Source organism: Nesoenas mayeri (genome assembly GCF_963082525.1).
Source record: "Nesoenas mayeri genome assembly, chromosome: 3".
In the NCBI taxonomy this organism is placed as follows: Eukaryota; Metazoa; Chordata; class Aves; order Columbiformes; family Columbidae; genus Nesoenas; species Nesoenas mayeri.
Window position 1 is genome coordinate 67,665,298 of NC_137544.1, and position 27,288 is coordinate 67,692,585.

Sequence of the window (27,288 nt, forward strand, 5' to 3'; positions counted from 1 at the left end):
ATGGGATCAGCCAGGGCCCAGCATCCCTGGCTGGGGCGCAGAGGGGAGCTTGTGCCACCATCCCCTTCTCAGCGCTGCCACCCACCGCTGTGCCTCGCTCTGGGGACCAGGACACGGCAGGCCAACACGTTACTGTACTGCCCAGCAGAGACTGACTGATTGGTGTGCTTTCACAGAGTCACAGAATGCTAGGGATTGGAAGGGACCTCAAAAGATCATCTAGTCCAATCCCCCTGCCAGAGCAGGAACATCTAGATGAGGTTACACAGGAATGTGTCCAGGTGGGTTTTGAATGTCTCCAGAGTAGAAGACTCCACAACCTCCCAGGGCAGCCTGTTCCAGTGCTCTGTCACCCTCACTGAGAAGTTTCTTCTCAAATTTAAATGGAACCTCCTGTGTTCCAATTTATACCCATTGCCCCTTATCATTGGTTGTCACAGAGAAGAGCCTGGCTCCATCCTCATGACACTCATCCTTTACATATTTATAAATATTAATGAGCTCACCGCTCAGTCTCCTCCAAGCTAAAGAGACCCAGCTCCCTCAGCCTTTCCTCATAAGGAAGTTGCTCCACTCCCTTAATCATCTTCGTTGCCCTGCACTGGACTCTCTCCAGCGGTTCCCTGTCCTTCTTGAACTGAGGGGCCCAGAACTGGACACAATATTCCAGGTGTGGTCTCACCAGGGCAGAGTAGAGGGGAAGGAGAACCTCTCTCAACCTACTAACCACCCCCCTTCTAATACACCCCAGGATGCCATTGGCCTTCCTGGCCACAGGGGCACAGTGCTGGCTCATGGTCATCCTGCTGTCCACCAGGACCCTCCAGGTCCCTTTCCCCTACGCTGCTCTCTAATAAGTCATTCCCCAGCTTACACTGGAACCTGGGGTTGTTCCTACCCAGATGCCAGACTCTACACTTGCCCTTGTGATATTTCATTAAATTTTTCCCACCCAACTCTCTAGCCTGTCCAGGTCTCGCTGGATGGCAGCACAGCCTTCTGGCGTGTCAGCCACTCCTCCCAGCTTGGTGTCATCAGCAAACTTGCTGATAGTACACTCTATTCTCTCATCCAAATCATTAATGAATATATTGAATAATATTGGCCCCAGTACTGACCCCTGAGGCACTCCACTAGACACAGGCCTCCAACTGGACTCCGTACCATTGACTACTACTCTCTGGCTTCTTCCCTTCAGCCAGTTCGCAGTCCACCTCACTACCTGATCATCCGGACTGCACTTCCTCAGTTTAGCTGCAAGGATGCTGTGAGAGACTGCGTCAAATGCCTTACTGAAATCAAGGTAGATCACATCACTGCTTTGCCATCATCCATCCACCTCATTATGTCCTCATAAAAGTCAATGAGGTTGGTCAAGCACGACTTCCCCTTGGTGAAGCCATATTGACTGCCCCTAATGACCCTCTTATCCTTGATATGCCTTGAGATGGCACCAAGGATAAGTTGTTCCATCACTTTCCCAGGGATGGAGGTGAGGCTGACTGGTCTGTAGTTACCCAGGTCCTCCTTCTTGCCCTTTTTGAAGACTGGAGTGACATTTGCTTTCCTCCAGTCCTCAGGCACCTCTCCCATTTCCCAGGACTTGGCAAAGATGATGGAGAGTGGTCTAGCAATGACCTCAGTCAGCTCCCTCAGCACCCACGGGTGCATCTCATCTGGACACATTCCACCTGATGCACTGGGAGTATTTTCATTAAATAATTTGTCTGCTTTGTTAATTGAAAGCAATCACTAACTAAGCACCAGCTTTTATAATGAAATTTGGGATTTGAGGAACAAAGTATTTTTTTTTTCATTTGTAGTTTAAACTTCTGTGCAGCTAACAGAGAGTCACGCTTACTAACTGCTAAAATTTAAAAAATCAAGTCCTCAGCAGATGAGTTTGGACTTACCAGTGCTCTGCAGCAGTTGTGTGCAGTCCCAGAGCTGTCCCTCCTCAGAGCTCAGGGCTTGTTCAGCCTGTTCCATGCCCAGCTCGACACCCTCCAGGCTGTGCGAGAGCAGCACACAGCAGCTTTTACCTGGGATGCTGGAGTGTAGGATTCCTGCTGGTTATCCCGTAGCTCCCTGCAAAGCTTGAAAGCTTCGGCAACCTGCCCCCACCCCAGCAAAATGCTCATAGAATTAGAGCAAGTAATTGATATGTGTGAGTGAACTTCAGATGTGTTAACAGTAAAATGTGTACAGTACATGTTATATATACCTATATATATATATACAGACACCGTGCTGTCTATCTTGTTTGACTGTCCAAGGATGTCACATTCATCATGGGTCCCAATAAAAACAGAGGCAGATGAGGCATGCATCTTTTTGTACGTCGTCTTTTGTACTTCAGTAACTTCAAGTCAGCGAGAATATTGCCATGGTATACAAATAGCTCTTCAAGTTGCTCGGTCTTGATTACTTTATGTAAAATAGCTCTAATAAACCTATTTTATTCTTATATTTCTTGCATTGCCTTTATTTTCAGCTACCAGCTAAAGTTTGGGCTATGAGAAGGTAGCGTGAGAGCAGACAGAAGCACGTTTCTCCTCTCTATGAAACAGCACTCAAAGAAGCTGGAACATATATGGTGGGGGAAGATGTTGAGACATTTTGTTGTAGGAAGACTAAGAACAGGGTGTCTCCCTCCATGACCCGTCTCTTCAGCAGTACTGGAGCTGAGCAGGACAGCAGTGGCTGTGTCACCTGCTCAGGGAATCCAGCCACCAGAGCTGCTTGCACAGAGCCCTCCTGCCACATTAGGCAAAGCCTGGTTGTTTGTACTTCAGCATTACAGTGAGTCCAGGAGACCTTCTACTGATGCTGCCCATTCCTACCTTGGGAGCACAGCCTCTCCTCCATCCCAGCCTACAGCAGGCATGGCAAACAGCACATGACCCAAAAGACCACATTTTAAATACAGCCTTCTAGGAAAGACATGCTGCCCATCTGGTTGGGGTATTATTTCCCGTCATTCAAATTTGTTTGGGGTTTTAATTAAATATCTAATTCTCCTTCACCATCTTACCATAGCAGCAGGAAAAGTAGTCTTTTCTCACCATGCCCATAGTGCTCCTATTACCGAAACCCATTACTCCAGCATGCAGCCAGGAGGAGAACACACGGTTTGGTTTTGTTCTCTGGGCGGGTCAACAGTGAGATCCCACAGGGAGCACAAGCCAGCCACTACAGCTGTGGTGTGAGAAGCTGCTCAGCTCTCCAGTCGCTTTACCTGACAGCAGGCGCTCTTGCTGTGCTGCTGCAAGTGGAACCAACCTTCATGGGTTTCATGTATGACAGCCAGGAATAAACACCTCCAAGCATCACTGAGTGGGAGCAGCAGACAGCAGGTGAAGCACAGGAGTTGAGCTATTGCTATGTTACAGTTGTTTCAGTCTTCCCAGGGATTCTTACTTCTAGGAGGTAAAATGGTGACAGTTGCTGCTGTGCGGACCACCAGCCTGAGGCCTGATACTTCTCAGGCAATTGCAAACTGCCCAGCTGGACTGAAATTTAAAAAGTTTGCGCCTCACCAGAAAACCTGGGCATGGGCATCGTCAGCTAGATGAAGAGCAAGAGAAAGTTAGCAAAGTGACACATCAGCTTGGCAGCTCCTGCAATGCATACATGCTGATCTTGATAATGTGTTTTCATTTAATAGCTTTAATGCTATTGGACTTTAAATAAGTGATCCTGAACTACTGAGCCAGAGCACCTCTGAGCACCAGCAGAAGAACCTGTGACAAGACACCCGTGTTGACATGCTGGGGGGTGCTTTCCCCTCTCCGCAGGCTGCTCCCAGCCATCGCCTCCTGCTGACATTGTGTCTGTAGCCCCTTCCCAGCTGCTCCCAAGGTTGGGGCTCACTCCCCAATTGCAGAGGAGTGCTCAGAGCAGGCACTGCTGCTACCCTATCTGCGTGGTTGCATTGCCAGCTGCTTTCATGGCTTCTCACGCAAACTTCAGGAGCTAGGGAGCCATATACAGTGTTTATGCTGCAGCAGAAGGCAGATCCTCTGTGTGAAAAATCTCTATTTGTGGTCTGTCAGATCTGTTTTTCCTGTCCTAAACGCTGACATGTGTGTATCCACACATCTTGGAATATGCTCAGTCCACCTAATTTTCCTACCTTCATGCTTCAGACACATCAGCAGGGAATATCAATTGCTCTGATAGCGTATACATGTGGATATTACTCCTCTGTGTATTAGGAGAGGTCATTACAATTTGTTTTGTCAGCGTATTTTCATGTCGATCAAGACACGTCTCGGTTAGATCGCATTTTATGTTTTCAATTGTTTTGCCCTTCAGACCTACTTACATACACTTAAGGGTACACATTATTTCAAGGTAACAGACAATACTTACCTGAGTTTTATCCATAATGAGAAGTCCTATTTTTTTTTCTGTAATGCAGGTAGCTTGCTGCCCACTTTTGCAGAGGATCCTAGCCTGAACATCCCCGCTGTAGTCTCTCCATAGCACTGCAGGATTATCGAAGGGGCAGTTCCAAAAGCACATTTGGAAAACAAAAAGGCTGAAACAGGCTGGTGTGATGCTCCATTTGCTTTTTAAATCCTAGATTAAGCATAAGAGTTTCCATCCCAAACTCCACAGAGCGAGTCAGCTGCACGAACCAATTGCAACACAAACATGCCACCCCAAAACAAAGAGTGAGCCCTTCTCATAAGCCCTAGATTCACCATAATGCAGCACTGAGGTCTGCGCTTGCTGCTTTCACAAGCATAAGGAATTGGGATTTTTCAGTTTCTAACGACAAAAGCTAGAAGGGAAAAGGGAAAAGCTATAAAAGACCCGGGGAGAGCTGATGGGCATAAAGACCAGACAGCTGCAATAAAAATGTAGTAATTAGTATGAAAGAGCCAATGAAACAATCAGCCTGACCTGCATAAGAAAAGTGAAACATCCTGTAAACAGGGGAAAAAAAAGGTAGAAGTACCTTTGCTATGTTTTTTCAACTAATAGTTACTTAAAACAAGTCAGAAAGTGAGAATGTAAGGCTGCTAAAACATTTGTAATATAACAGAAACACTTGCTGAACATTCCACTCTGCACTGGAGCTCTAAAACGCAGAGAGAAGTCTAGAAGGACTGAATCAGCACAAAAAAGCCAGTTTAGAAACAAGTTTTTAAAGATACCTGCTAGAATTTTTGTATTTGTAAGGCTCTTGGCTGACAGTTACACACCACTCATAAATCAATGAAAAGTGTATTTTGAGTGGGCTAAGAAACAATAGACAAGGCAGAAAGGTTCAGTGCTGTGAAGAACCGAGAGTCGCAGCTTGCAAGGACGTCCTCAGCTGTTCGGCCAACAGAAATGTTTAAGCCCATTTTAAAGACGACAGAGGAAGACATTTTAACATAGTTCTTCACAACTACCAGCTCCTAATGCACAGACAAGACTCATTAAAGATATCTAAATTCAAAATGAGTGAACAACAGTTACAGAAGGAGCATGAGACCTGAATGGGTGCAGGGCTGGGAAGGACAGGAAAGTGGGCAGCACAGTGGGAAGTAGGGACTATGAAGTCGAATTCCATGCACAAGGGACAACTTTCTTGAGGCTGCCTCTATATCCAGAGGAGATGAGCGGCTCCAGAGCTCTGGTCAGGGCACATGCTTAGGCAGATGCTCTCAATCACGCATTTCCCTAACCAGAAGCTTCTTAAAATGGCCTAGTCCACAAGGCACCTGAAAGTAGAATTACTGATTAACCTCTGATGCCCCATCTCCATTATAGTGAAAAAAGGATTTGGCAGAACATGGTAAACAAGATACTTAGCCTGTTTATAATAAAGACACATAATATGCAAACATGTGCCTAAACATGGTTGAAAAAGGGACTTCAGCTTCTCAGAAGCTTCTAGTTTTCCAGAATATCAGGTCAGTTCCTCAGAAGCATATAACAAAAATGTATGAATTACAAAAAAAACATAGATCAAAGTGAGATCTCAGAGAAACCCCGTCAACAATCTTTATGAAAATAGTCTGTTGTTGCTAAAACAGAGGTTTGTTTAAAAGGCACAGGATTAAGCCTCTCAAATTTTCAAGTTTGGTGTGATGAGAAACAAAGCAAGTTCTTTCCATTTCTCCTTCCTGAGGCTTTCAAGCAATTTTCAACAGGCAGCTGAACCTCCTCCATACATAATTCAGCAATAACTATGTCCATTCAATTCATAATTTAAAGAAGTATGGTTTTAGTTCCTGAGCACATTCTGCTGAGCATCTCATTAACACCCTGCCAAGAGCGCGAGACAACAATAACAGCCTTTCATAAGGAAACTCAGAATGCATCAGCTGCGTTACGAATTTGCACTGCGTGTAAAACCACCACCTGGAATAGAAAGCAGCCCTGCATGTCACAGGTGAGATGTGGGAAATAGACAGGACAGATAGAGGAAAATCTATGGCATTTTTGCTGCACAAGGCCAAGCTTTAGTCCAAACCGATTTCCTCAGCCCTGACTGAGCCATGGCAACCCAAACCTTGCCACCGGATGCTCTGAGCACACAATTGCATGGCAAAGAGTGTAAAGGCAAAAAGGGTTTCTCATACCTTAAGAGTGTCTGTGCACTTCCCACAACTGGTCTTCAACCCTTCACAATTCTAAGTGGGCAGACAAAAAAATCAAATAGAACCAAAGGCGAACTTTATGAACCCACCAAACCAACGTAAACCCCGTGCTTGAATTCATCTTTTGTATGCCACAGCACCTGAACTCCAGTTTATACTTCCTGACATGTAAAGTCCAGATGTCCTGAAATGCAAAAGACCAATTTCACACCTCATCACCTCCTGCATCCCCCTGCACACATGCTGCTTTTCGGGCAGCACTCCCCCTCCACATTTTTTGTTTGGTCGTTGTTGAGGTTTTTTTGGCAGAATGTGCTTGCATGACCTCATCATGCCTTTTTGCTGAGCCAGGGCCACTGCTCATTCAGCAGAATACCTCTTCCACATAATTTGGGACAAAGAACAAGGGTTCCATAAAGATAATTAGTATTTTTGATCTAACTGCATCCTAATATGTCCAAAATCAGCTAAATGGAACCAGAGATACAAATCATGAGCTTAGGTTGCATTACTCACGCCAAAATCAGGAAGGAGTTTCTGTCATATCTTCTTTCTGGGAACTGTATTCCAATCAAATCCCACATGTCCTGGGGCACATTAATGAGTAAAAGGAAGAAAACGCTGCTGTTGCAAGAATGGGTTATCACCCTTCTTTCTGGCAGGAATGCCACTATTAGTTCAGAGTTTTCCTCTGGACATTTTAGTTTACCTCTTTGTGCTGATGGTTAATTCATTCCCCCACCCCTCCACACTGGAAAACCCTGGAGCTTGTCACCCTGTCACAAAAGCTCTGCACACAGGGAGAGAACTGCTGCCAGCTGGACGCTCTGGAGCCTGCCGTGCAGCCCCCTGCTCCAGGCATTGCTACCGCTTTCAAACTGACTACAAAACATTTCGGGAATGATCCAGGTGACCTCCATCAGCAGTGCTGGTGCACGCTCTCTGTGCACTGGCTTCCCTCCAAAAAGAATTTAAGAAAAAAGAAAAATCTTGAATGGAAATAGTAAATAAACAGGCAGTTCCTGCTATGCAAACAGGAAGCATCCACATGGCACACCAAACTGCTCTTCTCTGTGGAGCACCCGCAACTGTTCATTGATTTTCAGGATACAGGTACAGGCTCTTGGTTCCTCTGCTCAAGCTCTGGAGGTCTTCTACTGCCTGATCCCTGAAACAGCCAGACGAGCAACTCGCTGGTTCAGTCAGTCTGCTCTCTCAAGTTCCAGCTTAGAAGTGATCAGAACAATCCAGTGAAACATCACTGCACCTCTTACAAAAACGTAGACTTTAATCCTTGCAAGTGGCAGCTCATACACTCCTACTAGCTGGGTTCAGCCACAGGCAGAACTCACACACTGCGCACACAGCCTGCTCCCCAAAACACATCAGTGTGAACTCACAGAGATTCCAAACAGCCAAATAAAACTCCACTTACATTCCATATGGTACTGCCAGGCTTGGTAACTGCTGCAATACAGTAATTAACAGAAAAGAGACACATAGTTCTGGTCATCTAGTAAACCAGTATTTTTGTAGATGCTTGCTTTATTTTTGGACATGTGAAGTCTTAGAAAAACAAACAAACAAACAAAACAACACCCAACACAACAAACCATGACACCACAAAAAACCCCAGACACTTCGATACAGCTTCCTCTCAATTTGTTTTATTTGGCAAAGTAGCAATTCAGACAGTTCACACGGCACTTTCAAGCTCTTCAAATCTGCATTTCAACTTGTCCTCTTCTCCAAGAAGTTTTTACTTCAGAACCATTGCTCCATCATGGAGGGGTTTTCATTTTCCAGCTCCTAAATGCTACTTCTGGATACTCCATTCTGTCTGAGTACCTTGACTATCACCAACCCCTTCAGTGGAAGGGCTGCACTAATCCCAACAGCCTTGGTCCCTGAAGTCTTACACCTCCTGAAGTGGTTCTCTCCAAAAATAGTTGTTGCTGGTTCTCAGCTTTATCGCCTCTTCCAAGTTAGGCTAGCTTATTACACTGTGTCCAGAGATAAGAATTTGGATACAGTTGAGCTCATATCTTTAATTTCACTGATTAAATTAGTAAGAAGATGTAAATAAAGCTGAACTCAAATTGAATGATACAGTGACCAAAAGGTTGAAACATCAGCATGCATCATTTAAGATATTTCACTTCAACACCAAGAACTAGATTCACAGTTGATTGTGGGTTAGTACAAATTTGTCAGACGCAAGTGGGTTTTTCTGAATTGTATTTTCTAGAATACACACTATATTAATTCTTTTGTAAGATTTATCTTTGTGTATGTGCTCCCAGGCTGCAGTCAGATTAGGAGGTGGTACATTAACTTGCAAACATCTAAATAAATTGATACGTGTCTTTTACATATGAAAAGGATGGGGCTGACCTTCAAAACTAAAGTTATTTAAAATGTTCCTCTTTCATATTCAGAGGCCTTTGAATTTTAACCTTTATGCTTTCAGGGATTAACCCTATCACAAAACTATTGCTGTTCAACTATAATGAGTCAAAGATATTTTTGTAGTGATCACTATGGGTTGTTTGTATGCAAGTTATTTTAGTCTATAATCCTTTTTACCATTAAAAAAAAATTAAAACAATGGTAACATGCTGTTTACTTTCACTCCTGGTTGCTGAAATCTGAGCGAGATGACTCAAGACACACTTTGACCCTTTCCAGAGCAGCTCACCTTACTGCACTGCTTTGCAATTTGCTGTTCACATTTTACAGTACCAAACCAGAAAACCTTGGGCAGAAAACACATTTATAGCCTTCCAACTACTCTTCGTTATGCACATTGAACAACTGCATCTCTATCTATGCTTAGGAGTCCAGGATTTGTTATTCCTTCTGCATGTATCATGTTTTCTTTGTATAGCAATTAAGAACTCACTTTCTAAAAAAGCCAGAATTTTTCCTGGGTGCTCACAATTAGAAAAATGAGAACATTAATACAGCAAGTGGCTTTGCCAAAAACAACTTTCTTTTAGAACCAAGCTGGATTTTTTTTTTTAAGAATCTAGCAACCCATATCTTTGTATTCCACTACATACTAATCCTAATCCTTCACACAAGCACCACCCTCCACTTTTGCTTTTAACTTTATTTGGCAAAGCAGTATTGCATAAACTGTTCGGTGACTGGGACACAGCTTACAGCATATTTAAGGAGTTAAATCCATGTGTATCACAACAGTAGTGAGCTATAAACCAAACGAGAATTTCAAGACTCCGTGAGTTAATTTTAGAAGGAAAGGGAAACCCATGTCTGTTATGTCCGACTTGAACAGCAACGTTTCATAAGAGTGGCCACCCACCTCTGATCTCTTGAAGTTTAATATATACAAATGCCTGGTTTTAAGGTAATAAAGCAGCTGATTGTATCTACTACATGCTAGTCTATGACACCATGTCAAAAGCCTAAAAAGGAAGTTTATGTCCTTTTAGTAGCATCTAGCAGACATCGGAACACACGAAACCTGGTATTACCTACATAGTGTCATAAGGTGCACAGAAGCAGTTTTACCAAGGGACACAGGAGCTGAGAAAAGTGAGTGTTCAAGTACCCCCATCAAAATTAGAGTTCACAAGCTATAGGTCTTTATCTGCCATTCTGCAGAAATTCACTTTGAACAAATGAAAGTAAAATAAAGGCATGTTAAATAAAACAGTGCCCACGTAAAACTTTCCACCATTTCATCAGATTTGCCTTGAGCATCTAAAAAAATAAAACAAACACCACGCTTTTCCATGCTGATAACAACAGTATAACGAAGTCCAAAACAAGCTGCAATGCTGTTGGTTTTCAAAAAGCTTTTAGAACTGGAGATGAGCAGTCCACTGTAACACTATGTTTGGGTCAAGATGGTGTAGCTTTTACAATTCATCCCTGTAGAAAGAAAACACATGTAGTTATGTTTCTCCTTCTCTTAGAAATCACATTTGAACATTTTTTATATTGAATCAGATGACATCTAAATGCTCAAGCACACAGCAAAACTTGAGAAATCTCCTCAAGTATTTAAGAAAAAAAGAAAAATGGCAACAGCAATCCCATATCTTCTCATACTATTATGTGATATATTGTGAAATATGGGTCCCTCTATTTTACGTTTAATGGATCGTTTGTTTTAGCGAACAGCCCCCACATCACAAAGCAAGTTACACAGCTACCTGTCATCCAGACTCTGTTGGCTACATGCTGACAAATAACTGAGCCAACTTGCTAGACAGAGTATTGGCAAAAAACATTCTCTGTAGCTGCCAAAAGGCAAGTTTAGCTTCAGCTGCAGCCTCTCAAGAAAGCTAGAAACACAATCTCACCTCAACCTCATGCAGTTTGTATTACTTTTATTTGTTTCGCAGAGGAGCTCGATGAGCTCCTGAAGGAACTATGCTAAATCAAGTCTAGATTATGGAAAGGGTGTGTGTGTGTGTGTTGAAATGAGAAAGGATGCATCAAGAAGTCTCTGTAAATCTACAAGGAATCTAGATAAAGCAGGCTTTTGTTCCTGCAGGACATTGAAAATACATTAAAACAGGAAATCCATAGAACCCATATTCCAACAGTGAAATTATAATATATTAGTGATTTTAAAAAATATTTCTAAAGCATTAACTTCAATGCAAAATATCCATCAAATTCAAAAACTATGAACTGTGCTGTTGAGAAATTCACACAAAAGTGTCTGCCTTTTTTTTTTCCCCGCCACCAGGCAACAAGTGACTTTATAGATCTTATATTTAGTAGATGCGTCATCCTTATAAGCCAAAGCAAACACTGTTTGAATTAAGAAAAACTTTACTAATGTGATTGCTGGCTCCATACACAATAGTATTTCCAGCTATCATGCAAACTAACCCACAAAAACAGTGCTACATGCATATAAGCAAAAGCTTAAATGTTACAAAGGCATTATCCTTCAGGAACCGTATAGCATGGAATGACAGCATGCAAAACATTTTAAAAGCAACAGAAAAGGCTGTCACAACTAGTGTTTTAATTGCTAGTTTTCTATCTAATGCAGCTGGGATGCAAAATTTGTGATTTCTTTGTGACAAATATTTGCATTCTTTGCACTTTGCACTGCCTTCTATTAGTGAGGTACTAACCATCCAGCTTCAGAGTATTGCAGTAATTACAGAAAGCAGAAAAAAACAGAAGGGGGGAGAACATATCTTGGCAGGGGTAAATAAAAATCTGTTTATAGCCAAAGCTTTGGAAGTTCTCCATATTTGCCTATTTCATAGAATGGGTATTTGCTTACTTTAAACAGATAAAAATAAATCAACATTTGATACTCAGTTTAAAATGCATTGCCGGTCACTTTAGGACAAGTACTTCATTCATCCTTAATACCTCCAGGAGCTATATCATCAGTTAATACAACTTCAAGAAGCATATGTAAGTAATGGTGGTTTAGTCTCATATGCCTCATTGCTGATTTGATTTTCATCCTGATTCCTACCAAACCCTCTTTGTAAAAGCCTTTTACTGTGATAAGTAACTTTTACTCTTCAAATCCTCGAGAAAATGTACACCTAAGAAAAATCCCATATTTACTCTGAAATTATTAAACATGATAATTTTACCGAGCCACAGATGTTTGCAAGATTTTTGCACGATGTTGCTAACACACTTAAGGTATTTGAAGTGTGGGATTTTTTTTTCCTTTTACAAAATGGTAATTGTATTTACAATTCAAATAAGTAATATTAACATGCCAATGTTTTAATTGTTGGCATTTTGTACTGCTTTAAACTATTCCTGACCACATAATAATGTCTCTGTAAGTTACGTATATCCCAGATGTCCCTTTCAAAATATTTTCATATTGTTTGTTAGAACATTTACTGTATTAAGTGGATCAGCTTCCCTCAGTAGATTTTTTCAGTTGCTCTTCACTCATCTGAGAAGAGCATGCCAGCCCAAAACAATCCATGATGTATGTGTTAAAATTATGCAGCATTTATTTTCTATTGCTATGAGAAGCTGAGCTTGTATGTTCGCTATTGGATTATACGTATCAGAAAGTTATAGAAAAGTCTTAGATCATCAGGCAGGTAACACTTCTCAGCTTTCCACCTAATGTGAACAGCTTGCAGACTTAAATACACATCGCAAAACAGCATCAGCTGATCTGAACTTCAGTTGTATGATCAGAAGCTGCCAAGCTGTGAACTCTACCAGCTCTCAACTACTGGTAAAAACCAGGCTGCTTGCCTGCCCTCTGGTCAGTAAAACATCTAGCCTGCTACAAAGCTTAAAAGTAGACTCAAAAGATGACTGCTGTTTCCTTGTTAAAAATATCCTGCTGTCCTCTAGAGCCACAGAAAAGATCTACTACTTAAGTTGTCTTTTTCTCCCTTTTTCTGGCCACGACTATTTGCTGTGATTCTTAAACAACTCACAACTTCCTTCTACCTTCATATATGCACTCCTTCCAATCTGCTTACTAGCTTCTGCTTAGTAAGATATATATATATATATATTTATATATATGTATAGCATTTTATATATATAAAATATATATGTATATTTAGGTTTTCAGTCATCACAATAGTCCTTCTCAGGCCCTTGGAATTCTAGCAAGAGTATCACTCATCTAGTATTATCAGTTGAGGCATAAGCAACTTTATAAACTCAAGTTCAAGCAAATTTCAGAAGTCATTAGCTCAAAATTACTAATCTAAAAATAAATGTAAGAAAGACTTTGGCTTACTATTAGGGGAAGCATATACAGGAATATTCCACACTTCCCATTAGGAGCATCCAACAACAAACTAAGACAAATCTAATAGGTAGCATTTCAGGTAAATGTCAAGAGCTCATTGTGGAAAAAAAATAAATTAAAAAAAAATAAAATCACAAATCTGATCAATAATAAGATATAAGCTTGAGATACTGGTCAGTCATCAAGTTTTGCGATATGTCTGCACCTCTTTGATGGAAGACATTCAAATTAAATATTTGAATGAGCATTTATAAATCTATCTGAAATCTGTAACTCACTCTTTTTGATCTACTTCAGTTTTCCTGTCATTAGGCAGCATTTGACTTTCCCTTTTTGATACATCATTCATCTATGAAAAATTTGCTGTCATTACTGATACTGTATTTCTAATTCATATTAGGTTACACTTTGAATTTCAGTATCTGCTCAGTGTTTCAGCAACCAATTATTTTTCCCTTCGTAATTTTAAAGGTACCTAGACACAATTATTTAGACTTGTAGCATTTTAATCTGAAAAGGTGTCGTTAGAGAGTATTTAGTATTTGCTATGATCAGTCATCAAACTGAAAGAGTAGGTTGAAATGACAAAGAAAATGAAATTTTCTCTGCAACCTATTATATTGGTTACATCACATGCAATTTTGCATAATACATAAATTTTGAATTTAACCTAAAATGTTTTGTGCAGAGATTTTTTTTTGCTAAAGTAAAATAAAAACTTTAACCATAATCATTAGTCTGCATAGCCTAAGAAATTCTGGGAAAACAATTCCTGCTAATTTCAACTGAAATTAAACAACTAGCTCATCAGGGGCATTTGAAACACTGAATAAAAGTTTCTAAGGAGAAACATATTAAAATAGTTCCTAACAAAAGTGTTTTCCAAAAGGGTGATTAATCATGTTGTATTTACAGATAAGTGGGATACAGTAACAGCCCCAGTCTACTCACTACAGTTTTTGCTCAGAAAGGTTATACTGTCACTAAAATTTTGTATTTTATCAGCAAATATGAATTTAGCAGTACATTTCTAAATTATTTCTACTAATACAATATTTTAAGTTTAAAAAGTAGCTTGTTAACTTTTTAAAACAGCTGGCTGTTTGGAAATAAAATCCAAGATTGCAACAGAGACTCACTGCTAAGCGTTCCTTACACTGTTATTCTCTTTAAATGGTCCCTCCATGTAAGTAGCGAGTGAACTCTCAGAGAGAAGTAAAACCAGAGAGATCCTAATTTGCCAATAAGGGAGCAAATAAGCTGTGTCCTCAACTGAGCGGCACAGGAAGTCTTCTCTCCTCCCTACTTACCAGTAAGAAAAGATTAATAATAAGAAAGTTATCCTTACCAGTATAATCATGTAAGTGGGCACCTACTGCTGGATCTCTGGTACACTAATGCATTTCATTTTGTACCAGTGATAAGATTCCTGTGTATGTTCTACTTCTAAATATACCATGGAGCTACATTTGAGAAGATTCCCCCTAATACTTGGAGCTTAAAAATTCTACTGCACCTGAACCCAAACTAGAAAATTATGGACTAAATTTAAAGAAATCCAATAACATTCACAAAATAAAATTATTTAGCATCACAGCATCAGTTTATTGAAATCTAAGGAGTCTTCTCCCTCCAGCTAGTCCATATTTTCTTCTGCCAGAAGTTCCAGTTTTACATAGTAAAGAATGATGCAAAATGTCTGCAGGTAGGTCTGACCTCAAACACGCTTGGAGATCAAATGACTATTGTGTGGCTTTGTAAAGACCACCTTGCAGCCCTAGTAAGGACCTGTACTAACTTCTCCAACATGTGAATGTCTAAGCAAAACATGAAGTGGCTTCTTTCTTGCCAACTGGCAGGTCTACCAGCCTAGGAAAATGCTGCTGGCCTATCGATTGTATTTTGTGAAGGGACACCAGTTCTTAATGTGACAAAACTGTTACCTGCATTATGAATGAAACTGTATAATGTAATGTAAACTAAGAAAATGACAAGCTAAACACAGAGGATGATTCTTCAGCTGCTCTAAAAACGATGATTGTTCAATGAATTCTAGAGTCTCTCATATACTACAGCTCTTTATTACAGAAAGACTTAAAAGATGCTCTCTGATCAGAGATCTCTGATCTCTGCTCACAGGTCTTCAACAATTTCAGAAAGAGAAACTGAAATCTAGGAAGTGTAGAAAAAACACCTCTCTCATCTTTGCTGCTGGCATAGATAACAGATGTTGGTTTATAATTACGAGTTTTCTTAGCAGCAGCTGGCTGACCATGCACTTAAGACTCACCAATAATAAGAAAAAAAAAAAAAAACCAACAAAAAACCCGCCAGTTGTGACCTCCTGTAAGGTCAGCAGTGCACTGGCAGTTATCCTTGAGAAGGGAATGGGCATTTTCTTCAGATCACAAAATGGACAATTAAAGAACAAACAAATATTACAGGAAGTGGACTTCTGAAATTTCCATGTCTGAACCAAATATAAATGTATGTAGCAAGAAACCACCTCTATGCCACTGTAGTGATCAAGGTCACTATTCAGACTAAGCACTTACCTTTTCTGATAACACCAATGTATATTCTTAACACTTTATTTAGAAAGAAATAATTAAAAACATGAAGTATTTCAGAAAATCACACACAGAATCACACAGAATCAACTGGGTTGGAAAAGACCTCAGATAACAGAAATTGGTAAGAAAATCTGGGGAAAAGAATACCACAGTACTCATGACAGAAGAAGGCCTAAAGACAATCTATTACTTTTTCCTGAGCTAGCAGAGAAAATGTTGTACAAAACTGCAGAGAAGAGATACAATGGCCTTAGAATTCTAGTCCTTAATACGCTACACCACCTTCACTAGCACCAAAGGATAACCACTGCCATTCCAGAAACCCTTTAGTAAATGCTGTTTATAAGAACATACGTTGCTGCTACCAAAAAAGCTTAATTGCTACTATAATCAGATCAGGTGGAAATGCAGAAATATCTATAAAACCTCACTGAAAAAAGGAAGGCTTAGGAAGAATACTTCTTTTTTTTGAGTAAGCAGAGCATGGACTCCAAACTTGAATAAGGTTCACCACATTTGTCAGGGGAGGAAAACAACCACAAAGCAAGACTTCCAAGGCCTTACAAGGGGCAGGAAACGCTGAAGTACCCTAATGAGGGAATAGTGGCAAATATAAAATCTAAAGTTAGGAGTTATAGAGCTCAAAGTCATTTTCAGAACTCAATACATATCTATGAACTTCATTAACAGAGATAATACATTCACAAGTGTCACAAGCAAAACAGAACTACTGCTTTGTTCACTTGCATACTAATGCTTAGTATGGTTTAAGCTGACAGCTGTTTTACGTGTATGTTACTGGCCATCCAATTCAGCAAAATGGAAGGTTTACTACCTCTAGAAAGGCCTCCAGAGTTTACTGTGTTGTTGAACACAAATATAACCCCATCAGAGACAAACTTTTAATAACGTGTCTGAGAATTTTTTCTGAACGCTGCTCAACTACATTTATACTTCAGGGAAGATGGGATTACCTTCTCCACTTTCTGCTACTTGGAGGCTGAGGGAAAAGTGCTCACTAGATCATCTATATTTCCCACAAAGCATTTTACAAAGATTTAAATTCATTTGTGACATTTCAGAAAAATAAAAAATGAACACCCAACTATCACTAACTTACAGGACAACACAATATTTATTCATAAGTAGTATTTTACACTTTACCCTAATTACTGGGCAAGCTAGTTATCAACAGTTCATTAAAGTGAAATTTAAATTTAGAAAATACTGTGTTTAAAACAACAAAAAAGAAACTTTAACACACCAAAGACTAAAGAAAACATGTCCGAAAGAGGCAAAGTGCAACTCATGCAATACTCCTCTTCTGCTTTTAAATTAACTCAAACTCAGAATAACCTCCTTTTGGTGATGTAGTAATGCAGACTGAGCCACTTTTCATGGTATGGAGGAGCAGAAAGCAATGACAGCAGCAAAGGCAGGCTTTGCGGTCTATCTGCTTAAAATTCACACCCTTTCACCTTGTGTGTGTGTGGAAGAAGTAAGTGGAACAGAAAATCACTTCCACCTGGACCACTGCTTCTCTTTATCTGTTAAAGGCACATATATCACTCCCATCAGAGGCTTCATTTTGACACTGCCATCTTCTAGTTTGTCATACTGTTCGAGCATCTGGTTTCCCCCTGCAGGGCCAACTGGTAATATCAATCTTCCGCCAGGTTTTAACTGATCTATAAGCTAGAACACAACACAGAAATTAGAATGTAACCAGCCACTTCAGAGAAGCTGGATCCAAAGTTTATTACATTAGATTAACAGCTTTGCCACAATTCATCTATCTACTGTTATGCAGTAGATAATTACTTCAATTAGGCAAAATAAAAAAATGCACTGAAAATGAGAGTATCACAACCACATGGTACAAAAACCGGTATTACAGAAGCATTCACAATAATCTTATACAATTCCAAAGGAAGGTAAAACTGTAATTGGATTAACTGGGTTGGTAGCAGTTTTAGCTTCTACGTAAGAGGGGAAAATGTATATCACAAGTTATTTTTACAGCAGATTCAATATTTTAAAACTGCTAGTTTAAGTGATGCTTACTGTGCGTCAGTACAGGCCCACTGTTGAACATTTTTGGGATAACTGATCTCCCCTTAAACCCACAGAATAACATTTGAAATTTGTGACTTTTAAAAATATATCTTCCTGGAATAATTTTAATTTGTCTACAATACACTAGCTACCCAACAGCCCCTCTTTCATTCTGTGAATGGAAAGCATTTTATGAAACTAGCCCAAAATATATGAATATGAGTAAGATAAGTGACAAGTAACACAGTATGTGATAGACATGATTGGATTTTTTTTTTTTTGCTTTCATAATTAAAGAAGGAGGCTAATCACAGTAGTCTCAAGGAAAATTCAGTACTTCCCAGATGCCATGAAAAAACATTAATCCCTATTACTAACAGAAGTTACAATTAAGAACTGTTTAATTCACTAATAAGCTTTAAATTACCTTTTTAATTTTCCACTGCCAACACTTATCTGGTAACAGCCCCCCTCCCCATAAACAAATAAATAAATAAATAAAACATCAAAACAGGAAAAATAAAACAACAACAACAACAAAAAAAAACACCAACAAAAAGCAAACAAAGAAAAATACACCAAACAACCCAATGGCTGATGTCTGGAAAAGTCTAACCCATCTATATCACCTCAAACCTCCAGTCCTTCACTATCTCCCATTAAAATTCAAGTTAAAAAAAAGTAACTGGTATCTAGCATAACAAAATCATGGTACATATTTCCATTCACCTCATGGAAGGAAGAAGGAAAAAAAAAACCACCTTATCTGCAAGAATAAACTTCATGTATACACAAAGTCCCTAGTTAGTCTTCAGCTTTTCCAGTAAGAACTGCCCTATATCCACCCTGAAAACTAAAACCACATGGCATTGTCTGTATTTCCAGCTGAGCATTTCACATCTTTAACAGGCTCAATACCTTGGAACCTGGGAAACAAATACTTAGATTTTTGTATTTCAATGTTTGACAAAACCAAACTGATTTATTAAATAAAATGTTCATAACCATTGTTGTAATAGAGGGTTGTGCACAAGTAATTTTTAAATGATTTTATTTAGAGTTATTATAACACAGAACTTTTGCAAACCAACAAGAAGACAAATTGTAACAGAAATAAAAAACCCCACACCATAATGTAATACCATCCTGCCCACTGATACTCCCAGCAGTGCAAGTCTACCAAATATTTTACATAGATATGTATGTAAAATGTTCTTTACCACTAAGAGATTACTGAATCACACACATAAAACATAGAGGCTTACTGCTTGGGGCACAATGGGTGCTGCAGCTCCTACATGAATCGCATCATAAGGAGCTTCTTCTGCATATCCCAGTCTTCCATCTCCCACTGCAAGAAAACACTTTTTTTAACATTTTCAAAATGAATGGAAAAAACCAGTTAATCTGCCATATCTATATGTACAACAAGGTTGTGCTCAGATTTCAAATAAAATTCTGCTGAGCAGTAATAATATGAAGTCAGTTTTAAAATATTAACACTGTTGTAAAATAGATGCAACAAAACACACCCATACGTATATACACACTTATAAAAAATATCAAATACTTTGAAGCACCTGAAAGGATGGATTTATAATTATAGTTCTTCAAGACACGTAGTTCACCCAGAAAAGGTACTTAAGTATGTGCCCTACCATTCCAATGCAAGTGACTTTTCCCCTCCTCTACCCTTAGAACACCTGTTTTGCCTTCAGGCACACCATTCCTAAATATAATGCAAATCATAAGTCTAAAGCATTAAATTCAGAAACACATATCAAAATACTCCAAAGGTGAGAAAAAGACAACCCAAGTATTCACATGGACTAGACACCTGTAACTGCACTACGAGGTGGAAGGAAGTCTGCACCTACATCTATACATTAATACAGTACCACACTAATCTAATCCCCATGCATCCCCCTTTGCCAGCAGATTGGTCTCACTATCCTTCCTGCAGACAATTGCTGGACTAACATGGATGGCCAGGTCAGACCTGTGGCTAAAGCTCCAAGTGGCTGCTTGGAAGATGTTAGGAGTAATTAAGTTATTCAGAGGGCTACTGATGCAGCTTCTGCTCTGGTGGAGAACTCATGAAGAAGCACCCTATCACAGATGTCTCATACCATCCCAGTTATGCAGGATGAAATGAGAACAGACTGGTTTTTTTTAAAGCCACTGAAATGTAGCAAACTAGACTAGACCCTGAGTTAAGTTTTGAAAAAAGATTATGTGAATGTAGCATCCACAGTACTTACAGAAAATCACTGGAAAATTCAGAAAAGGTCAGACTAGCTCTCTCTGGAGTTATTCAGGAACAGAAGTGGTGAATCTAAACCATCCATTAATTCATACTCAGTGACTGCAGAAGTCCAAGTAATCAGTAAGAAAAAAAAAAAAGCAAGGAAGCTAATGAACATAGTTCTCTGCTCAGCACAAGTAGTTGTTTGGGGTTTCATGTCTTCAGATTAAGCTTCGACTTCTGTGCAATCACTATTATTGCAGGTTAATTAAAAGACTGAATGATTCAAAATAAGTTCTAAGATCTTGCCAGAGGCTGAAAATTTGTCAACTTTTTGTCTTCCAACAACTCACAAGGCAGGAAAAATACATAATGGCCATAGCAGGTTTCGATTTGACCTCAGTGATAGGGAAGGCCACCTGGACACTAACAACACCCTTAAGTATCAAAGAATGTACAGGAAGAGTTCGTAATCTTTCACGTTAGGTCCTGAAATGAGACCCTGCAAGGACCTTCTACATCCAAAGCTAAGAAGAGAGCACATTTCCCCAGTAGCTGAGAAGCCCCTTAAAGTTCAGAGACTTAATTCCTCTTTATCACCAATTCTAACCAGTACAAGCTCCAATGAAGGGCCACAGGCAGAAGCTGCCAAGCAAGAACTACCAATGCTTCAAAGAGAACCCATGCCTATTGATCACCAGTTCCACTAACTCAGCTTTTATTACTGTCACCAGGAATGAAGATGAAAGTTCCAGTATTTCCAGGGTTTAATCTCTCTGATTCTGCTGAAGTTGCTTCTACTGGAACAACCGCTTCAACGCAGTCAAGTATATAATTTATATTTGCTTATATCTTAGTACAACTGTATACCTCCTCTAAAGATAAAGTAGTAACATGTTCCTGTATCAAGCCACTGTCCATCAGAGAAAAAAATGAAGAAAGACCTCTTTTGCTCAAACATACAGATACTGCTTTGAATGACCCAAATTACATAGGGAGACAGACCCTCAATCCCCAAGATGGGGCATCAGGAGCAGTGATCTCCAGTACTGCTGGCGAAAGAAGGAGAGATTGTCAAGATCAAGGAACAGCTGTGAAAGAAACCACTAAGTCATCTGCTTAAGAATACATGTATTCTGAGACCTAAACGCACCTTGTATGCTATCCAGAAGTCTGTATGTAACTTCTGCACATATTAGCAGTTCACTGATAGTGGTAAAAAGGACTCAAAACATCTAAACCCTTTGCCCTTACACCAACAGCCCAAACCAAAGCTACCATCTTCAGAATCAGCACCAGCCCACTCTCCCGTACCCCCAAAACAAAAAACCACACAACAACAAAACCACGCTCTTCTATTTGTAGCAAGTGTAGCATGGCTCTTTCCTTTTAACATCCACAAAAATTCTCCTGGCTACAGCAGTCAGGTATATGCCCACCCACAATGGGAACACACTTTTAGACATCCAGAATATTTTAAAAAATTAAGTCAGTATTCATATATTTAATGTGATACAAATTATTACATTATTCAATGTCCAAAGGAAACAGCAGCCTAAATTTTGAGCTTGTGCTTACATCCTGAATAATGTCACTCATCCTACTCAGATCTCCAGTCACATGCAGTCTGTTAAAGAAGTGATCACAGTGGCAGGTGGTGATGAGGGGGGAAGTATTGTCAGGACTTTCTGACATAAAAGGTTTTTGTAGCTTGTTTTTGACCCTAGAACTGATATGCTGATCACAGTACTCAAGCCTTCAGCGTCTCTAAGCAGACCTCGTAGCATGAGCACAGAAACAGAAGAAAACTACTCTTCACTGTGGTTAGAATACCCTCATCCCCTCTGGCTATGTCTGCATCAGCAAATAGTGCAGTACAATAGAAGTAGATCTGTATAGCAGAACAGTTTTTGCTGAGAACCCGATGTCCACGCAACATAATGCATTTCAGAATGATCATTCTAGTCTAGTTCTAGTCTTATTGACTTAATATCCATTAGCATATCAAACATATTTGATTGTTTCTCAGAGCACATATTCCCATCTAGTTCCATCCACAAGGAATCAAACTTTATGCTCTCCAGGAGTACTTTCAAAGTGTGGTAAGTGGAAGCAGTTGGGATATTGACCTCAAAGGCATCCTCCTGATCTTAAGAAGAAACAAAAAACAAACCACACCAAAAAAAGCAAAACAAAACCAAATCAAAAACCAATCTGTAAACTAATACAGACATATCCTAACTATACCTGTATACCTGTTCCCAAGTTCTCAGTGCAGTTCTATTACTAAGACACTCCAAAATAATGTTGATGCTTCAGAAATGCAGTTATGGCACAACTTAAATGTGACAAAGCAACAGAAAATGTTTGAAGCATATTTGTTAGAAGCCAGAAGCTGACTTCTCTAATCATAATTCATATAGTTCCTATCACCAATCAGCTCTGGGTTTTCAAGGAGTTTTTGTTTGTGTGTTGAGGAGGTGGGGTGTTTGGGTGTTTTTTGTTTGTGTTGTTGTTTTAAGAAACAGCACTGTCCAGATTCTAGCTCCACATCAAAAAGCTCCCAGGAATCCAGCACAGTTGAAACATTCTTCTCCACCTGTTTCACAGAAGTGCTACTTGTCCATCTGTATTTTTTTTTTAAATGTACCTCACAACAAAACTATTCAGAAGTCTCTTAGTCATCCTTCTAGACAGTCAAACACAATATAGGTGATGATGTTTACTTAGAATTCTAGACTACCAAGAGCATCAGAGTTTGTTTCAGGTATAACCAGAAGCTGAAGTACAAATTGCTCCTCTATAGCAATAAGGGGATAATTCCCATTATTCCCCCTCTGCAGCCCAAACATTCTCAGTATAACTTTTTTCCCAAGAAGATTTAAGGCGTAAGTGTTCTCAGTGAGGGACACTGCATTTTGTACACATGTACAAGTACATGTGTTGATTTGTTTATTTTAAAAAGATGTATAGAACTCCTTCATTTACAAAAAAAAAAAAAAAAAAGACCAAGTATCAAAATAGTACTTAAGAGCCAAACACCACAGATTAATCAATTTTCTAAGCGTTCTTGTAAGAAGCCTCAAAATAATCCAGATATTCAACTTCTTTTTAAACCTAACAATTAGAATGATAACAAAATGAATGCTTTCCTCTTGCCAGCTTTGCATCTTCTAAAAAAACAAAACAAAATTAATTTTTATTCAAAAAAGTATTATTTAAAACAATTTACTAAAAACTCACTGTGCTTGTATAGCATTATTTCCTCTCAGTAACTCTGATTGAAGTATTCTGGTGTCAATTAATTACTTCCCTAACATACAAATACTGCAAATTTTAAAAACGAGTGAAATAAACTTCAGTGATGCATACTGCCAACCTAGTACTTTTTCCACTCAAGTCTTTGCATGCAGGTTTCTCAATTACTGTATCAAAAGTATGAAGGCTTTGTTAAAATGCCCAAATTTAGATAACAGTACATTTATTCAAGAAAAGGTGTGCATTCAAACCCAATTTTAAATGGCAAAGTTAACATGACAGACCTTCAGCATGTAAAGTATTTTTACCGGAAAACACTTCCCTGTTAAGCTTCTCTAACAGAATGATTACATATTATTTAAGATTATACCAGAAGTCATATTCTCAAAACTGTGTAAAGAAGATATTTTTCAAAGGCCTAAAGACAACTTGGATTTTTAAATTTTCATTTGGCTCTTCTTCTTTGGTTTAACTTCCTAAATTAAAATTTCACATCCAATTCCAGTCATTTTCAACCAGCTGCTAGAAAGAATATCAGTTTAATTAGTAAGTATATCAGTCTGATGCTCACCAATCAGTTTCACTCTTCCTGAAGACAGCAATGTGGGATCATCTTTTTTGACATTATTTATTGAGTCATCTACTAGTTCTTTGATATGATCAATTCCTACAACTTGTCCTTTGGGACCAACCTGGAATAAAAATATACAGTTGAATAATTTCTGCTAGTTTGATTTACAGAATGAGTATTTCTATCTCCTGAGACCATTTCTCTAAAATAAAAACAGAAACAGTAAAGTGGAATTATATTTTCCCAATATTATTAAGACTTCTGATTGGAATCAAACACCCTAACTGCGGGAAGTAACTGGTAATTAAAGCTTGTCAGTACAGTCTTATAAATGCTTGTTACAGTCAGCTTTTTGAGATGTGATTCCGTTCAGTTATGCTGATTCAGTTCAGTTATACTACTAGTGGAGACTTCTTCTCTGAATTTTTAAAGTTAAATTTGATCATAAGTGTCCGCATTACCTGCAATAGAAAGTAGAAACTTCAAGAACAAAGACTAAAACTATTCTCCTTTGATGCCAAACAAACTTACTTAAAGATTATGTTTTTTTCTAGAGAAGACCTTACTTTAAGCAAAATAGTAAGTCATGCATTTTATTCTAAGATAACTCAAGAGTCCTATCCTTTCAGAAGCAAATGCAACAATTAACAGTCAAGGACAAACAACCTTCCACCTACCCTTGCCTTCATTAATCTACTTTCAGAATTACAGCTTGCTTCCAGAACAAGAGTGGAATTTTGAGAGCTCATAACTCACAAAAAGGTCACAAAAGATCTGTGTATTCTGAGGGGAAAAAAAGGCCTACTAACAAAAACTTCTCTATTACAGGCATTTCATCTGCAAGTGCATCTTTATTCCAGAAAAAAAAAAGAAAAACACACAACATTCCAACTTTGGAGAGAGGAGAAAAAGATCCAAATCTGACCATTTTTAACAGAATCCACCTCAAACAACACAATGGTAGAGTATGTCCTAGCAGCGCATGTTGACATACAACTTTGCCTTCAGAAACATTTTAATGTCTTGGTTATATTTCTGTATCTTACATTTTAATGTTTCAAAGTCATGGAAAATGAATAACTGGTTATTGATATCATGGGGACTTTTTTATTTTTTATTATGGACAAGTCCTGTGCTAAAACCATTAAAAGAGCAGTGTTACCTCTTCTTTTTCAAATGGAAGACACCCAGCCTAGCCTTTGAAACAGAGCAAGACACATGGCAAGTTTTCACTATGACAACCACAAGTTGCTATGTGGAGGAATGCTTGGCAGTCAGTTTTACCACAAGCTGCTGAAAGATCCACTGTAGTCCAACAAAGGTTAATGTCATAGAAATTAAAATTTAGTAGAACAGTCATAGCATTAAAGAGTCTAGTATCAAGTAAGAGAACCTCCTACTGTATGTCAGTCTGTTAAGCTATTTCTGAGTCCTCATCAATTACCTCTGTCTATTAGCCTGGAACTCTGAAGTGTATGCAGTTGAGACAACAGTGAAATCCCACAATTTTTGGGATCTCCATGGTCTGTTTGGAATAAAAACATACTACACTCTTTTTATAATTCCAGTGCTTTCAGGATGAAAACTACAATTCATTTAATTTGCCAGGAACCTTTAAAAGCAAATAAACTTAGTTTAAGTTTCTATGCTATGTAGTTAAGTTTATCCCGGCAGTTTAACATGAAAACCCAAACAAAAATCTTAGAGATGCTTTGCTACTCTAAGTAAACATACAGCTTTCCCAGAAGTACCACAGATGAGATCATCATAATAGGAGTAAAACTGTCAATGACATCAATGTGCACCCAGGTACTTCTGCCACAAGTGTGAGCTATTCATTCTAGATCTCAAGCAGACTGAGAAGCAACATCCCCATGATCCAGTAAGCACATCTTCAACTGAATGTTGATAGTGAAACATTTTATCATTATTCCCCATAGCATACTTCTTTCAAGCTTTTGTTACTGTCAGAAAGAACTTTACAGAGGAAGTCAGAACAGTATATATTGCCTTATTCACTAAAGTGGATGAAGCAAGATCCGTATTGCACAGCAATAATGCTATCAAACGGAACAAAAACATTTATCGGATCTTTCACAAAAGGCGTCTGTAAGGCATTCCACAGCACACCACCAAGGAGGATTCAGAAGAGGTACATAACATTCATATGACAATAGTGTGATTAACCTCAGCAAAATCAGAAAGAAATTTCCTTTTTGTGGTAACTCTGACTTCTCTGCAGATGTTTTCAGCTTTTCCTATATAGTATTAAAATAAAGTGTCCACAACCACGTCTTACTGAAAATGGCTAATCCTCTATGCATTTGTAACCTCTTAGTGAGAAATACACACAAGCTGGATAAAAGTTTTAATGTTTGTAGGACTGAAGTTCACATGCATGGTACTAGCACTTGATTATTGACTACAAAGCTAGATCAAAAATAGTGGGTAGAAAGTTGAATAAGTGACATTTAAGATTTCCTCTAAACTGCAGTTTGGTTAACTTATCTCAACTATTTTTTTTTTTTTTAAATTTTGCAGCTAGCACTTAAAAAACAAATATTTTTTTCTGGTGCATTGGCCAGTCCCCTAAGTGTTCTTATCTAATTCTTAACATATGAAAACAGAAGCAATCACAGACTCAACAGATCAATGCTTGAAAATAGAAAGCTACCAAAAAACCCCATATGATGATATATCAAATGCATCACAATTCCAATTTAACTTCTCAGAAAGACAGAAAAAAATCTAGTTGGCAGTTTAATGAACGTCTCCGCTAGTTATAAAGCAATAATAAAGTCCTGCAATGGAGAAGGAAGTACTGATTATATTCCACTACATAAATTAGTCTAAAAGCACTGTAGTTACAGCCATCATAAAACATTTTTTTTTCCCCTGCTGTAAGATAGGGTGGAACCACAGAGAATTCCTTACATACAGGTTGAAAAACCCAGAGATTAAGTTACTTAGAGAAGATGTAAAAAATAGTATAAATTCTTATCTTAGAAAAGATACATGGATAATACTTATAGTGATGCTCATGCAACATAGTAACAAGGAAAAAAAGGAAGTTGAATTCAAAGACAATTTATATACATACATTGTATTTTCCTGTGGAAAAATAATACGTCTCACTAAGTTCTTGTAACAGAAAGACATGAAAATCGATCACAACAAGAACATTCATTACTACACAAAGTAACATAAAAATTGGGCTGGACAAGATGAACACCTCCTTCCTTCAA

The 27,288-nt window shown here is 38.8% G+C and overlaps 1 protein-coding gene across 2 annotated transcripts in view; it reads right to left on the bottom strand.

Annotated features, from left to right (window-relative positions):
- Nucleotides 1-8,132: 8,132 nt before the first annotated feature.
- The window catches only part of PCMT1 (protein-L-isoaspartate (D-aspartate) O-methyltransferase), a gene marked incomplete at its 5' end in the record, with an annotated part of 34,234 nt that continues 15,078 nt past the window's right edge, over nt 8,133-27,288 (bottom strand). The window contains 4 exons of one of the 2 annotated variants that reach the window (XM_080341796.1): nt 8,133-10,496; nt 17,440-17,609; nt 19,235-19,320; nt 24,044-24,164. In XM_080341796.1, coding sequence (XP_080197922.1) covers nt 10,484-10,496; nt 17,440-17,609; nt 19,235-19,320; nt 24,044-24,164 — 390 coding nt within the window. In that variant the 3' untranslated portion in view covers nt 8,133-10,483. Of the gene's footprint in view, nt 10,497-17,392; nt 17,610-19,234; nt 19,321-24,043; nt 24,165-27,288 lie in introns of both variants that reach the window. The other variant, XM_080341797.1, reaches the window with a different exon arrangement.